We start from the raw sequence: 17,367 nt of genomic DNA, 5'->3' as shown, positions 1-17,367 counted from the left end.
AACCTTTAAACACGTCACACCTAACCCTTTAAATACCATGCCAATGATGAGGATGGTACCCAGAAGAAGAACAGTCTCTGTTCGAAATATCGGCGGCTTCTGTCCTGAGGCAACTCCCTTCCTATATGTCGGCACAGGTCCCTTAGAAGTCGGCCGAGGACGCACATTCCCCCAGAGCGTTAGTCGTGACGTTGTGAGACCAACGACGGCGAGCTCTTTCATTAGCATCACAACCCCCACCAGCATGGCAGAAGTTGAACATGTCTCAACTTCATTTTCCCTCGCCGCGGAGGCCATCACCTCGTGACAACGGCGAGGAAACAGCGCGATTTGCCGTGTTGTCCGCGGTCGCCGTCCGCCGTTGCCGCATGCGTGAACTAGCCTTTAACGTCTCTCGCGGAAGACGGCGTGTTGCAACTAAGCAACTTGTACCCTTCTACCAAGTTGAAACCGCCCTCGGCCAGGTTTGAACCCGCGATCTTGGTATCAGCAGACGGACACGCTACCGACTGAGCCACCGAGGGTGGCTGTGACATTCAATGAAAGCAATTTTGAACGATACTTTCATTGTTTTGTACGCAATATTGCCTCAAAGCACGAATACGTTTTATTTTTCAAAAAAAAAACGGTCGAAATACCGGGAATAGTCATATTTAATCAGTAAAAACGAAACAACTGTAAATAATGGCAAACCTAAAACAAAACTTTTAAGATCTAGATTGCGACAAAGCCGTTAGGAAACATGACTATATTTTATAATAACGACCCAGGAAACAACACAATGCTGGAAGGGAGAGAAATAACGAGTAAGCGACTGTACCGAGTAACCGATTTTCAATTCTCAGCTTACATTCCAGCACCTTCGAGATTATCGCTTCCTTCAAGCAATCGATGGTGCCAAAAGGACGTGCGTCGTGACCGATGCCAATTTCGCCTGGACAACGGAGTTTCGCCAGCGCTTTAGGGCCATTATAGGCGTTTTTCGATGTTGAGTCGGAGTTTTAGGCATCTACTCCAAAATAGGCGCCGGAATAGGCATTTATAGGCACTATCAAATCGATACAGGAGGTTCCCCAGCACCCAGTCTGTGCTCTTGTATTGAAAGGCATATTAGAACCAGACGAAAAAAAGAAGAAGAAAAAAGAAAGGCATTTGCCTAGGAATCCCGGGTCTAGTCATGTATCTGCGAAACAGCCGTTTTCCTTCTTCCGATGCTTCTTTGTCTCAAATCCAAAATCACCGTGCATGTACACGTACTGACCTGAACAAGTGCTGCGGTTGTGGTCATTTTCTTCTTGTTTTTGCAGGCTCCGACCCCGTTTATGTGGTTTACCCGATCTTGTTCATCAATTGCGGGACATGTCTAGTGGTTCAAGCTCCTCAGCTGAACGGTGAGACATTGATAGTTCATCTGGTGGTGGCGATCGAGACGTTGTTGTTACCAAGCTGTTTTCCCGCATGATGTCTGGTTTATCTAGTTTATCTATATATATCTTATATTATCTGGTTTATCTCTATCTCGTTTATACTCTAAATAGAGGACAGCTGAATGAAATTCCACCAGCGGCATGGCCGAGTAATTAAAAGCATCCGTTCGTTGGTGGTAGCCAAGGTCGTGCTGAAGACTGGGTGGTTTTGGGTTCGAATCCCTCCACCGGCTTTGCTGTCTGAGGTTTTCCCTGGGTTTTCCGGCAGAATTTCCTGACGAATATTGGCACAGTTCCCCGTGAAGTCGGTTCAGGACGCATATACTAACCCCTCTGTCCCCTACTTCTTCCTGCTGTCCAGACTCCATGTGTCCACATCTATGTATGCTGCTCATAGCCACAGTTGCCTCGCGGCGCTAACACGGAATTAAAAGAACTAAATGAACTCACATGGCCTGCGGCTCACCGTAGGTGACATGATTTGTGTACCTGCCCGTTGACAGGTGAGAAACGTCCATGACGAAAAATAAACAATATGTTCCGTCCTTCGCTATTCTACCTGCTACTTCCGAAAGCAAGGGTCAGTGCGTCCTAAATAGAGAACTGTGCCGTTATTTGTCTGAAAGAGTATAAGGAAAAGAGAGGCATAACCAGGTGCACGGTGAAAGCACACCGGGCGCCAGATTCGAATCTGTGTTACCTCCCAGTATTGAAATACCAAATGACTAGTCCGGGTCACGTTGACAGGGCACTGCAACAGTGTCAAATTGCACTAGGTTGAGTCATAAATACCCTTCTGACACCCGATGATTGTGGCGCTCTCTAGCAGAGCGAGTGCAACCCCTACAGGTGTTCTTCTGGGGTTGATTAGGTGTATGTTCTTCTTTCAAAAACACAGTGTCTTGTCTGTCTGCATTGCTGTTGCTTGTGTTTACCTATCGGCCAAATGGGGAAGGAAAAACGCCTCGTTCGGGAACCTTTCCTCTACGAGTTCAAACTTGGCCCCGACGCGGACGAGACATCTGATTGACAGAAAAAGTGTGGTGCATTGATTGATTGATTACATTAACCATATAAAATATCACCAATCTACAAAACACGCACGCAAGCGAGCCTACGCTTGATGTTTACGAGTCTCATTCCATTTGTTATTTCTCCTTTATTTGAAACGGTCACAATCGGGCAGGAGGATAATAGGCGACAAAACATTTTTGTTTACAGTTTCGACTAGGTATACGGACGTTTCGGTACAATACATTTCGGTACAGACTCCTCCTGGTACAGACATCTGTACATGGACATCTCGGTACACGGCCATCACGGTACATCCATGCGCGGGACGCTGTGCCAGAGGAGTCTATAAACGAGGGTTAAAACCTGTACAGAATAAATTATCTTACCGAGGTGTTTCTGTAACAAACACCAAAGTTATTTGATGAGTCGAAAACGCTTACGCTCATTTCTACTTCCAACGTGCCAAATGCATATCCATAGGAAGAAATACTACGCGGAGAGCAATAGTCTCTGCTCCAAAAAAAAATCCCCGGGTCCCGGAAAAAATGGCCCCGGAAGAAGTTGTCCCGGAAAAACTGCTCCCGGAAGAAATCCGCCTGTTTCTTTGAAACTGGCGCCGTCTATTAACTGCGGGAGAAACTAAACGCTATCCTGGGTTCGAGGGTGTCCGGTTAGAAAACGACTCCGGAAAGACTACGCTGCAGTTTGCGGATATACACTTACGGAGCTGTTGTTTTGACTGAAGTACTGCTTTTGGTTTCCATGATTGAGGAGGACGGCATTCCGTTTCCATTCTTGCGAACCGGCTGGATAGAGGACTTAATTAAATGCAATATACAGCAGAAGCAGGTGTGGGAGTACCTGAACGGCAACACGAAGACCGTCAGGGAGGCGCATCGCGGTTGGTCGTTTATGGTAGAGGGTTACGTAGACAACGTCATGTTTAATACCGTCTGTGCAAATTCCGAACACTTACTTGCGAGATGCACCTGCACGCCATCAATGAAGACCGGAAAATATATCGTGTCGGCGTGGTTTCATCTTGATGACGGACGGGTTCTTGGTGGGCGCTGCGGATGCGTTGCCGGGTGAGTAGAAAATAACAGCGGACTTGTAAGCTTGAAATATAAAACTTACAGTTTGCGTTCAAGATTATACAGTGGTATTAACTTCATATAGTAGTGACTCAGCGCAATGAACTTTTCCTTCAGGCTCAGTGAAACTTGCCACCACGTAGCAGCCCTCTTGTTCTACGTGGCGGAAAAAAATCATACGACCACAAAGTTAAACCTGCAATCCTGTACAGACCTGCCCTGCCAATGGATAATTCCCATCCAATGTAAGCTAATCCCCTCCTAGCTTGTAATTTACTGCACTCATGTAAAATCTAAGCTTATGCGCCATTCTCCGCGCATGCACGCGTAAAAGCGAATGTCAGACACAGCAACCAATTGACGATATGACATAAAATAGTTTATTGACATGTGCCATGTCCACGCTGGCATGGTATCGTGTGTTCCCTAAAACTGGCAATTGGTGATGATCTGACCACATGGTTTTCACACTCAATAATGTGACAGAGCATCGTGAAGATGAGTAACACTACTTTCAGCTTATTCTATTTATCTTGTTATCACAGCGAAGAAACATGCTCCAGCTGCCCCTTTGAAGGATATCACGTTCCGAAAATTCCTTGTGAACAAGCCAGCCTCACAGATGAAAAAAAGAGTCTACAACCCGTGCAAGGGAAGTCAAGGCTGCCCTTCTGCTGACTATGAAGCTTTTGAAACAAAGGTAAAGGAGTGCTGCCCGTCGCTTCTGTGGCTCAGGTACAGTACACAATCCGTTGCACCCCCAGAAAAGGCAACGGCTGTGATTGAAGATACCGAAGATCTCTGGGAAGTGACCGCTAGAAATGAAGTCACACAATACATGAGCTACCTGTTCCCTATGTCAGATGGAAAGAGGGAGATGGTGACAGAACCCACAAGAGGTGAAGCAGAGAACCGAATGTGGCACAAAGAAAGGGTGGGACGTATCACAGCTTCCAATTTTGGACGTGCAATCAATTGTCACAAGCCTGATGGACTCTTACGGGACATACTGTACCCACGGCGACATGTTGCAAATAAGCAGATAATCTATGGAAGACAACATGAGGCTGATGCAGTCAATGCATATATAGAAATTATGACCCTGTACGAAAAGGACATCAACGTACAAGAAACTGGTTTCCACATCCATCCTGAACACAATGTTTTGGCGGCGTCGCCTGACCGAATTGTCCATGTGGACGGTGAAGAGGGGCTCTTAGAAGTTAAATGCCCTTTCAGCAAGCAGGGTATGTGTCCGTCGGAAGCATGTGCCCTTAAGGACTTCTACTTTGAGTTAGTGAATGGTGAGGTGACACTGAAACGATCACACACATATTACTACCAGGTTCAGGGTCAAATGGCTGTCGCTGGTCACCGCTGGTGTGACTTCGTTGTGTGGACAAATAATGTAGAATTGGCCAAGTCCATAAGCATAGAAAGAATTCTTTTCAATAAGGACTTTTGGGAAGTGAATTGCCTACCGGCATTACTCTACTCTGTGGAACATGCCCTTATGCCAGAGGTAATCACAACAAGAGTCCTCCGTCTGGGAAGCCTGACATTATGTCCCATACAAGAAGTACCTGAAGGGGTACTATGTCGTTTCCAACAAAGGTGGTCTCAAGATGTGTATAAGGAGGCTCCGCTAATGTGGGCTAAAAAATGAATGTCATTTGTATATAAAGTTAAGCATGACTTATATTTTCCTCCAGAAAGTTGTACTCATGACTGTTCTTCCATTACAAGCTTTCTCTACTTATCAGAGGGCCTGCCCACTTACAATTATACAATGCTATACGAGTACAATTATTTACAACGTTACACAAATACACAGCTCTGCAAACACATCACGGCCTATTTTTAAATGAAATATACATACATTCTGTCTAAACGTTCCCAGTCGAAATAACATTCAGAACAGTTTGCACAAAATAAATGATACAAGAATGAATAAAAAAAACACAAAAGCTATATCTTGCTTCGACATTAGATGATTGATCAGAGCACAATGCTCCATATGTCATACCTTTAGCATGCAACATGTCTGATATAACAAAGCTCATGGCAACTAAAAATGAGAGAACAGAGGGGGGAGGAATGTTCAGGTCCCACATTACATTGAAAAACATACCTCATGCAGCAAGCTTAGAAAAATGACACACTCGCTGCCCGTTCATATTTCGTTAATGAGGGGCAATCTAAAATTACTGAGGTAGCAACAGACATGAAATATTTGCTCGGCAATATCAACCATGCTAATGGGAAAGGCACCATCTAAGATGTGAAACTCCTTAACTCGTCTGATTACTCGTTCACCATGTACTCTTGCACATGCAACTTCTCTTGTGCTGAGAACGGCACTGCAGGGCATTTGAGCTTGGCCTTTCTCCCTAAAAGGAGGAATGTATATGTCTATTCCTGAAGGCACACAAGGGAAATTAAATCCCTTGTCAACCATTATTGCATCACCAGGTTCAAGGGAATCAAGCACTCCACTGCTCTGAACAATGTCAACATCCGATACAGACCCGCCCCAAAGGCGCGACACAAAGCTTATATATCCATCTGGCGTACAGCCTACTACTACTTTGTACGTATTGTAGTGCTTATAATTTGAGAATGTCTGCCTCTGAGCATTTAGGGAGGATGGTCTCTGGATTCGCACTTCTGTTGCGTCTAACACCAACCTTGTGTTTGGAAATTTGTGGAATGCTTTCGGAAAGTGTGTCTGTATTTGCCTAACTGTAAGAAGTTTCGTGATATCTTTTAATTCACGACAAAGAAAATTTATCCAAGTCGTGAATACTTTGCTGAAGTTACCCTCCGATATCTCAAGGTTTCGTGCTATCTTCTTCCCAGGCATACCATTTTTTAGCCTTACGAGCACCATGAAGAATTCTTCCATTAGATGTCTATCTCTAGTCCTTCCCCGCCTTTCATCTTGTTTCTTCTCTGAGCTGCACCAGTACGTCATCACCGAGGCACGGGGCGAAATCAGGTCAAAGAGGGCTTGAAAGACTCCAAAATTTGGAAGTCCCGTATAATAGCGGCACTCAACACTGTTCTGGATTAGCGACAAACTCAGAAAGCGAGATTTTGCATCATTCAGTTCAGCTTGAATATACGTGGTCCTGGCTGTGAGTGCCATCACTTTCTGTTGTAGGCGTGCCACTTTTAGGGAACAGGCTTCCTCATGGTCGCCAGGATGTAGTGACTGCACACTTTTGTCGTTGTTTGCGTCTCCGCTGCTGAGGTCTGAATAGTAAACGATGATATAGTGCAACAGTTGAAATTGCAAGAATTTGACACATAAGTGATCGTGTGCACTAACCCGGATTCACTGCAGAACATACTGCGTCTTCTACTTCAACTGTGCTGGTATCCTCACAGTGATCTGTACAGTGTGGATACACAATGTCATCCCCTTATAGAGCATATATTCACATGTAATATTATTCAGCTTTGCTGTATTAGTGATTTGATATGGGAATCTGTAAACACCGACCTGAGCGAGGTTGCACAGCCTCTTGTGTCTGCTCAGCGGACGTCACGAAGTCTGATGGTGTCTTGATGCCTTGGCTAGTTGATTTCCTTGGTCAGAAAACAGGCAAGACAAGTGAAATATAAGGATTTTCAGCGTGTTTCCCCGCACTCACACAATCGCGTGTATACTATATCGATATTTATAACTCACTCCGCATCCACGCCGTAGAGCTGACTCATTTGATGGTCACGTTTTGTTGTGCTTTGACCTGAAATCAAATACAGCCTATAAAGTAACGAAAACGCACATAAGGAATGCGGTGTTTTTCAAACGCCGTACCTTTCACCGTCAACCTCCTACTGAGCCGTTCGTATCTGTCCAGAACGGATTTACTGCTTTGTTTGCGATAGGTGAAAACTGTCGGCACATAATCGACGTGATTTCTGTCGTTGCTGGGCTCGCCTAGGAAACGCAAATATGCAGCAATGAGTGACTGAGTCATAAAAATAGCACATAATTACATAATGAAAATGTGCTATAACTTTCTAACCTGCCACGAAGTGTGCACTGCATAGCCTTGAATATTGCGTCGGCTCCCAACGCTTTCCGTCTTTACCTAGACTCTTTAGTGCGCGAATCCACGCTTCCCGTATCTCAGGATATAACCGTTTGCAAGGAAATCGGAAAAATCGCAACGCTTTGCCCTTAACGTAGTAGTGTTTGCAGCCAAATGACACGCAATTCACCGGCATGGCTGCACAGCAATCGCGCTTGCTTCCAACCACTTCGAGACCCCGCGGGTAGCAAGGAGAAGGAGAGGATGACGAATGCGCAATAGGTTTTTTTGAAAGTGGCGGATTGTCCCGGACGGCAAGGGCGGAAAAATGGTCCCGCGTCCGGAGTTTCTCTTGCTTGTGATATAAGGAGTGGAAAGGGAGCTCAGCATGTTGGTTAGTTTATTATTAGGTTAATTAGGTTATTTATATGTTCAGGTTAGTCTCAGTTCGCCGTGGTAGTTTCCCGCGCGCGACTGGGATGGGAACATTTTTTCCGCCTTTTCAGTCGGGACCATTTGTTTCTGGGCCATTTCTTCGCGCAACATTTTTTCCTAGACCCTGGCACCGGAGCAACTGATAACAAAAGCAGTGCCGATTTTCATATTCAGTGCAGTTAAACACTCGTATGCATATAAACTTAGGATCCAGGGTCACTTCACCGAAAAATTAGTGGCCACTGTAGACAGAAAACAAGTAAGGCTGATACACCACGGCCGCAGGCCTGCCTGCCAGAAAGCGTGCATTGTCATACCGATCAGGTCGGGAAAACACAAGGCCGCGGGAACCCAAGGCAGGGGGCAAAACCCAAGGCAGTGAACAGACTCGGAGAGCACGACACACGCACTATCTCAAACAACAGACCATTTTGTCGTCCCCTTACCTAGTCTCCCAAAAAGGCTGTTTCAAGGCCTTCCAATTCAACAGGGAGAAGGGAACCTGGCAGGAAAGGGAATCAAGAATAGGGTGTTGGATTTACGCTGCTGTGTGGCGGAGGCATTCTTTTCTCATCTATAGCTAGGGTTCCGCGTTTTCGATTTTAATAGAAAAACACCGAAAAACATCCGCCGGATATTTTATCATATATCGGGAGAACAGATAATGAAGATAATGACAGAATGCGGATGATCCTGGTATTAAGATGCTCTAGAAAGATTTCTATTTTGCCACGCCAGGAAAATTCCTGCATAAGTCTTTTAGCTTTTTTTTTTTTAAGAGCGTTTCAAAGCTTGAGTATCAAATTTCTGTAATTTTTTGTACTTCAGTAAAGTGTTTAGAAAAATTAATTGAGAAAACCAACAACAAGAATAAATGAAGAAGTGATGATGACATGGGATGTTTCTCCGTGGTAGCCACAAGACCCTACCCCACTTCACAGTGGTTAATATGAGAGGATGAATTATGATGAAAGTGAAGCGACGACAGACTGTCGGAGTTCTGTTTAGAGCTCTTCGAGGAGTCCAGTGTCTTGCATGAAAGCAAACAGGGAGCGAAGAGCACGGCACTGATGCGCAGGGGAGCTCCACGGGCCAAGTACTTTGGACAAGCTGAATGGTCTATGGTCAAAGAGTTGAAGTTGGCGTCGAAGCACCCGGCGTTAACACGTGTACCGGCCACAGTCCTCGATGATATGGAGGATCGTAGCTGGGGTGTGGCAAGCTAGGCACAGCGCCGTGTTACTGTAACCCAGCTTAACCCGGAACATAGGGGTGAAGGCGACGTTGAGTCGTAGAGGCCGCAGGAGTGTCGTAAAGCTACGAGGGAAGCCACCTGGCGTCCTAAATGATAATGACGGGTCCACTGCATGGAGGAGCGACCATTGAGTGATGTCATAGAGCCATTGCTGGCGGGCCAAGGGTGACACCAATGCAGACAAGTAGAAGCGCCTATCTCCGTTGGAGAGGATAATGGTCATGGCTCTGGAGATACGGCCGGTGGGCCGCAGCAGCCGCCAAATCTGTCTCTTCGTTGCCCTGAATGCCATTGCCCTGAGGTGTGGCCGGGGACCCACTGTAGGGTCACTCGGTGTCCCTGTTCGCCGAGAACCTTGAGCGCCGTCAGGATACTAACTACTACTGGGGCGAACGAGCCGCGGATGCCTATGCTTCCTACACATTGCAGGGCTGATTTTGAGTCAGTGCGTATCACCCAGGAGCGAGGAGGGTAGTTGGAGACAGACTTTAGAGATACCAAGATGGCATACAGCTCCGCAGAGGTCGACGAAGTGCGATGTGACAGGCGAAACCCACATGATAGTGACTCTTCCGGTATGACAAAGGCAGCGGAGGAGCCATCCGACGTAGACGAACCATCTGTGAACACAGCCGTGCGGCCTCTGTACTTTGTATCCATCATTTCTAAAACAGATTGCTTGAGAACCAGAACGGGGATCGGGCTCTTCTACCCCAAGAGGTCAGGGATGGGTGTCGAGAGGGATGGGCTCGGCAGTGTCCATGGTGCCACTGAAGGGGCGGTCGGGGCAACAGTAAAGCCAGGGATGTTTCCAGATGCTGCTGTAACACATAGCGAGAGTTTACTCTTCTTCCGCCTACGTAGCTTTTGAACCAGAGGATGGCGCTGGTGATGAGCAGGTAACCGTAAGTAGTGTCGGTTGGTTTCTCTTCGGCGGAGGACATCGATAGGTATTTCTCCGGCGTCGGCGATCACCATCCGCGTCTCAGCGTTGCACGGGACACCAAGGCACGTCCGCACGCTGCGTGCCAGTGAATACCGAAGCTTGTGTTCAGACGTGGCTGATATACCGTGCAATACGGGCAAGCTGTATAGCAGGGAGCCGCGAACCAGAGTTTTGTGGAGCACAAGAAGATCCAGCTCAGTGCAGCCCCAGCGCACACCGGCAAAGTGGCGAATCACATTCCCCAAGCGCTGAGCCTTTGAGATGATGAAGTCAATGTGCCTTCTCCACGAGAGGTTGCGGTCCAGGATAACACCCAGGAACCTGTGAATGAGAAAACCAATAATTTTTTTCCTGGAGCGACAAAGCGCATTTCCGAATGGTATCGAACAAGACCAGTCTGGTGAAAATCGGTTCATTATTTACCGAAAGAAAGTGCAAAGTTTGTCCCATACAAAATACATGGGGCCGAGGGAGCTGGTATCCCCTCTTAAGAAATGCCTCACTCAGCATATATCTTTCCTGTTCCTCTTTTCCTTTTCTTTTCTGGAATAGCAAGCCGACCTCCGTCTGACTGACCTTTCCTTTCTTTTTTCTTAGTAGACATATCCCCTCCCCCCAGACCTCGCCCTTTGTGATAAGCACCCTTTCTGGTTCATGGTTCACTGTCTTCATGGCAGGTGGTTCCGTAACAGAAGTAAAGTGGAAGCTGCAGTTCTTTGCCCAAGGTGGGGTGTCGCGCTCGGATCCAAAATTTGGCTCAACGTTAATTTGGCAAGAAACCAACGAACGTACGGGACTTAATTTTGAGTATTGAAGGCCTATGCCGTTTCTGTCATAAAAGCTTCTCAAGCTATCAATATTTATGACTGACACTAGTATTCCTCGAGAGCTTCAGGTGACAGTCACCAGAAAAATCCCACTCCATGCGGACACCGGAAGACATAAGAAAAGCCAATTTTCAATGAAAATGTGAGAAGACACGTGCCGCGTATAGCAACAATTAACATGTATCCATTCCCCTGTACATGTACCAAAAATTAACATGTATCCCTGGTTCCCCACCTCCTTCATTTGTTTTGCCTTCTTTGTGATGAGACGGTTATTTTGTTTCCTTTGTGATAAGACGGTTGTCACCAGCATCAAGGTCAAAGCGGGGGAAAGAAAGGTAAAACAAGAGGCGGGAACACTTCCTCCTCGCCCCTCAGCTTCCGTGCGCTCTTGTTTGCGACAATCAAGCAGGCTGAGATAAAGCGGAATTTTTACTTTTTTTTTTTTGCTATTTCTGTTGCGATACTGTGCATAGTTTTTGTTGGGTCTGGTTATCCGTGGAGGACTCCATATTTCCGTAAAAAAAGTGAGGTTCGCTTTGCAATTTTCAAATTTCCCTAAATTAAACATTGTCCAAACCCTTCCTAAATGGCGGCAAATGTTCCCAGAAGGTAATTGCCGAAAGTCCCACAATCCTCAGGCGAGTACGTCGCCAGTTAGAATTTTTTATCACTTTAGGTGAAACACCCTGTATGTGAATGCGTGCCCTATTCCTCTCCCACGCCTGTTTTGTAGCCACGCTTGAACACACGTGATCTGCAATCAGCATCCAATGGGTGCAGGGCTTACGCTGCGACATACCCAACCTCAAGAAAACTCGAGGGGTTCTCTCGTTTGGCAATACAACCTTCATTATCCAGGATTATTCGATGGATTATGTTAAAAGCGCGGAGAGGAATAAACAATTTCGTCCATTTAATACATCTGATCAAGAAGATCAGCAACACTGTAGTGACGACTTTCTAACAACAGTATGCGTTGTTCTCACAGGCACTGGATGTTTCTTGATGGTACACAACCTGGAAGCACCCGTGGACGCCTGTTGCGAGTTCCTCTACGACCTCCTCTGTGGACCCACGAAGATATCAACGTATGACCCTGCCAGCTGTGCTTCTCTTCCTAATGACAGAATACAAGCGTGTACTGAATGAAACAATAATAGTCGATTACAGACAAGTTGCAGTGTGTTTCAGATGTAATGGTAAATCAGAGAGGCACACACCACGACTTGAGGGATTGAACTTCTTGTATCGTTAATGACAATCTTAGTTAGTTATTATTCCGTAATGTCGGGAACCAATATTCTCAGTTGTGGGAAGGAGGTGCGTGGTATGTCGTGTCACGATCAGGCTATGTCACTGCTCGTCTGAGCACGGTGTTTTCCGTGGTACAAGAGTTGTTCAAGGTTGACCTAGACTTTTGTGCGAAATAAAATCGATGAATAACTGTAGCACGATAAAACTTGTAGAGGACGTAACGTCTTACTCCTGGAGATTTCTGTGCCCAGCTTGACATATTTGGCGCCCTCACTGCAGTCGCAACTGTCATTGCGGCGAGCAATGCCTCTCTAGCTATGGAGCATAGATACATAATGAAATTTCTTATTAAGGACAACGTTAAAGTAGCTGAGGTTTTGACAAGATAGCAAGCGATAGGGGAACAAACGATGTTAAGGGCGTACGAATGGTGTCAACAGTCTGGCGAAGGACGAGATCTGTTGACAAATGAACCGCGTGGAGACGGTCGTCCAAGTACAGTCGCGCCGGTGATATCGCACTTGTTGAACACGTCATCCTTGAGAACGGCGAATAACACAAATTGCGACAAATTGCGGCCGAGGTGAATATCAGTGTCGTCAGTGTTGAGACCATCATTAAACATTAAGGAAAGAGACAATGAATTAAACGAGCTATGCACGCAGCTTGTAGAGAGTGTTAACGTAAAAGCGGGAAATGGCAAAAAAAGCGAGCTCGGCAATTCACAAAATCTTAATCTACACATGCACCTAAACCCAAACAGAAATCAAACTCTAGAAAAAGACGAAGGATACGAGAGCGGGAGTGAGGCAGGTGAGCAATTAACAGGCAACACAAAACTCGTTTTACCCTCTGTTAAACTCTTTATTACTCGTATTCTTAAATCGTATGAATATGCTCTTGCCATTGCGTTTTCTATGCAGCTTAACTTACAAAAATATTAAAAGTCACTACCTTATCGCATTAAGCTATACGTCTTTGCACACAGTATCTCCAAAGCCAGTGCAAGAGGGGTTACCCGACAGCTGACATGCGATCTGTGAACAGCTCTGGAATAGGTTAGGAGCCGAAAATTTGTCATAAATTATCACGTGTGATGAAGCATGGATATCACAATTTCGCCCCAGCGACCAAAAAGAAGCAACATGGAGTGGTGACATATGGTTTTCCCGCCACCCAAGAATGGTAAAGCGCAGCCGACTGCCAGTAAGACCGTGGGAAATGTTTTCTGGGACATGAAAGCTGCTATCCATTTGGATGTTTTTTTTTAGCAAGGGGTGACAATTAAGGTCGAGTATTACTGCACATTCCCAAGCAGCATGCCAATATCGGTCCAATATTGGACCCATATGGGCTGCCAGGATTACCAATATTGGTCCAATATGGGCTGCCTATATTGCCAAGCCCATTTTGCGCCAATACTTCTGTGATAACGCCAACGGGGAGTCCGTGTAATAATAAAACATTGTCCGGTATAATATCCACCACTGATATTACTTTTCTCTTCTTTTTGCTTTTTCGTTCCTGCTCGTCTTCTTATTGATACAAGTTACAAAAAACAACACTGCATCGCGCTAAAAACGAAGAACAGGTGCTACGCTCGTCTTGCTGAAGGACACAGACAGTCCCACGGAACTGCCAATCCCTCAGAGGCATTCATTGGGATCGTAGTGTACGAAACAAAAATTTCCAACCCGCTCCTAGAGTACAAAGGAGCGAAACAGTTTCGTGACGGTGACGGACATACGCCTCAGCAACTCACACTGCCTGCAGTAACTTGGAAGCACCTAGCGTTACAGACAAGGCATCCCTTCGTATCAAAAATTGTGTTTTTTACTTGACCTGCCGCAATTCCATTGTCATTAGAGCAACCAGCGACATTTCAGCCCGGATAAAGCGTCCGATCCGAGTGTCACGCATGCGCATTACTTGTAGGACGCGTGATTTTGCTCAAACGACCACGCTCTCAGTCGGTTCGACCGATTGGCATCGCAAAGCAAGATGGCGGCTCTTTGCAGTAACTGAAAGTTGAGGTGTTGAGTTGCAGTGCATGTTACAGTGGGATTGCCACGTATGTTGACTGTTTCGAACAATGTGTATCATCTGCGGGATGTTGTTGGATGTAACGACGTATTGAATTGGACATTTCACACGCTTCAACGTCCAATCTTGCCGTGCTGCTTGGACATTTGGTACAAGTATACCTACACGGGTTCGTACCATTTTCTGCATTTTCAGTCAATATGTGGTGTACATGTGCAATATGGGGCCTATATTGCCAGGAGTGCCCCCATATTGGTTCAGACTTGGAAATACGGGGCCCATATTGCAAAGTCTGAGCTAACATGGGGGAAATCCTGGCAAAACGGGTCCCATGGGACGCGTATCGTGAATGCCCAGCCAATATGGATCCAATATTGTGTGCTGCTTGGGGGGGGGGGATATGTTTATTGCAAAAAAAAAAGAGGCAGGTAAAAAGGAAAGGTCAGCCAGGCAGAAGCCGACTTGCTATTTAATGGTGGCGTGCGATACGCCATTCGCAAGAAAACACCTGGGATGTCTGCAAATATCATGCTTCTCCATGACAGTGGCTGGACCCCTCGGCCCCTCGGTCGGAAGGGAACTCTTCCTCGCTTCCTTTCTGACACAGGGCTCGCGCTGAGCATGTGACTGCGCCTCTTTTCTTTCGCTCTTTTCCTTTTTTCTTTCTTTTTCTTCTTTTTATTTTTCCTTTTTTGTAAGCGGGAATAGGAAGTCGGCTTCTGGAGCCAGGCTAACCTTTCCCCTCTTTCTTTGTTTTTTTTTTGCAATAAACCTGTATCCTCCCCCCCCCCCCCCCACCCCTCGGCCAACTTGACGACATCAACTCTGTCCAAAATCTACTGGGAGGTCTTGCGCCACGCCCCAGACTTTTCACAGACAGCTTTTTTCAGGAACAGCTTTATTTTGATGATGATGATGACGATTGTAAATTATAAGCACATGTTTGCGTTCATTATTACTTTCCCAGGTGTCTCTTAAATGCCCTTCTCACAAGAATACGTGTGCTTGACAGCATCACGTTTTCAGTTTTTCTCCTACCACAATTTATGAAAAGAAAACGCGAGATACCAAGTTTTTTGTGCCGCCATACAAAATTTCCGGAGAATTTTCATTTTTGAACACACAGCAGTCATCACTAATCGATACGTTGCTTCGGAATGCTCATCGGCTATGCTTGCTACCCCGAGGGATTCAGTGCGACATGGTTAGCGTCTGTCACATCGTACATCATAAAGGTAGGCGTGGGGAATATAGCGCATGCGAATCCGCGGGCCTTGGTGATGTACAAATCAAAGGCTCCTCCGCGATGCATCATTGGCATCGACGCAAACATGGGCATTCTTGGCTCGTTAGCTAGTCTCTGTCATAACAGATATCCTCCAGCGTACATAGCAGAAGAAGGCAAGCGAGGTGGCATGAAGTAGAAGGAAAACATGTCTAGTCGCTGATTACTCTTTTAAAGAGCGCGTATTAACTCCTCTATAGCACTACTACTGCACCTCACGGCACAACGGCAAGCTACCTCGACCCCCCCCCCCCCCCCCCACTGCACCTAAAGCTCCAGTGAAGCCTGTTACAAGACGTGAAAAGATATGTACTGTAACTTTTTCGAAACAGCTCGAGAGGACAAATAAACTTGCTTTGTGAACCGTCGTCGGTTTCTGTTTCTCTGCTTTGGGGCAGCACATACGTTACATTACTTTACAGGTACGTTACTTTTGGGGCAACACGTACGTTGGTTTACAGCAAGAGGGGAAGAAAAACAGACGAGGCTAGGGGGAGGGGGGGACGAGAAGAGACGGAAAAAAGGAGGAGAGAAGGGGAAGGAGGTTAGGAAAGGAGGTTGGTCTACGCATGCGCACTTGACCCAAGCTTTTTCCCGCGCTGTTGATCTTGACCGCAGTGAGTGGCTCCTGGAGATCACGTGGTTTGGGAGCCTGCCATTTTCCCTGGAGCATTGCCTCTATGGGAGCGTCCGGTGGCTGTCTACGCTTTGCTCGGGTGTGTGTTCGAGGGCTTGGGCAGCTTGGGACAAAAGTTTATGGAACACCGAGGTGTCGCATTTCTCCATAGGAGCGACATCCTAACAGGAAACAGAAACGGACACACATACTGAGAGATGGATAGAATAGCCGTTCACCCGTTTCTTATTCGATTTCTTCCTGATATCTAGCAGAGGTCCGCTCCGATGAAGGACTACGCCAGTGCCGTGTTGCGTAAACTTTTTGTCCCGAGCTCTATCTCGCTCAGTACGACACGGAGAAGAATAATTCTTTTTCCTCAGTTTTGTGGCGCGCAGTATAATACGTCCATGATATAATGAACCACATCCACGAAAGTGTCCCAACCCCATTAAGTGTGGGGACGCCTTAAATAATATATAATAATGGTGCCATGATGTTTCACGTAAGGTGAGTCAGCCTCTTTGTGTGGCGACATGCTGCACGTACCGCAGGGTAGGACTGCGGATAATTTGGATCACGTGGGGTTCTTCTGACGTGCGTCGGAAATCTCGGACACACGGTGCTGGAAGTGGCGACGCCTTTACATGGGAGTCACAGTTCACTATACGAGCGAATTATTTGCGTGATATACTGTACCAATGAAAAAGAAGTTGGGCTAATGACCACATGATTGTCTGTGATTATTATAAATTACGGTTTTCATGATAACAACGCCCTGTACTCTGGGGTCTGTATTGTACCACACCAGGCTCACTCTCACATTACAACACTACGTCAGTCTGGTGAGCACACCAGCCATACACCAGCCGCATGGCCGAGCGGGTTAAAGGGACCATGAAATGATTTTCGGGAATTGCGAGTACTCTGCCGGAAGCGGTTCTCATGATCCCTCACTATCATGCACACAACGATTTTTAACCTATTCAGTGCACGGGGGACGCAGTTACCACACAAAAATACTGGGGCGTGATTGCCGGATACATCCCTTCGAAGCGGGCTTACGTATCAACGTCCGGTCCTCTCAGCCAATTGAGGACGACCTTGAGCACACACCCCGCGGGACCA

General features: G+C 46.5%; 1 protein-coding gene across 1 annotated transcript; it reads right to left on the bottom strand.

Moving 5' to 3' along the window:
* Positions 1–5,708: 5,708 nt before the first annotated feature.
* On the bottom strand, positions 5,709–6,398 carry LOC135369935 (uncharacterized). The gene has a single exon (XM_064603575.1). The coding sequence runs from the start codon at positions 6,396–6,398 to the stop codon at positions 5,709–5,711; it is 690 nt and encodes a 229-aa protein (XP_064459645.1).
* Between the last annotated feature and the right edge of the window lie 10,969 nt (positions 6,399–17,367).

This window comes from Ornithodoros turicata, chromosome 1 (assembly GCF_037126465.1).
Source record: "Ornithodoros turicata isolate Travis chromosome 1, ASM3712646v1, whole genome shotgun sequence".
NCBI lineage: Eukaryota > Metazoa > Arthropoda > Arachnida > Ixodida > Argasidae > Ornithodoros > Ornithodoros turicata.
Note: the sequence above shows the minus strand (reverse complement) of the source record. Positions and strands in the feature narration are given on the sequence as shown.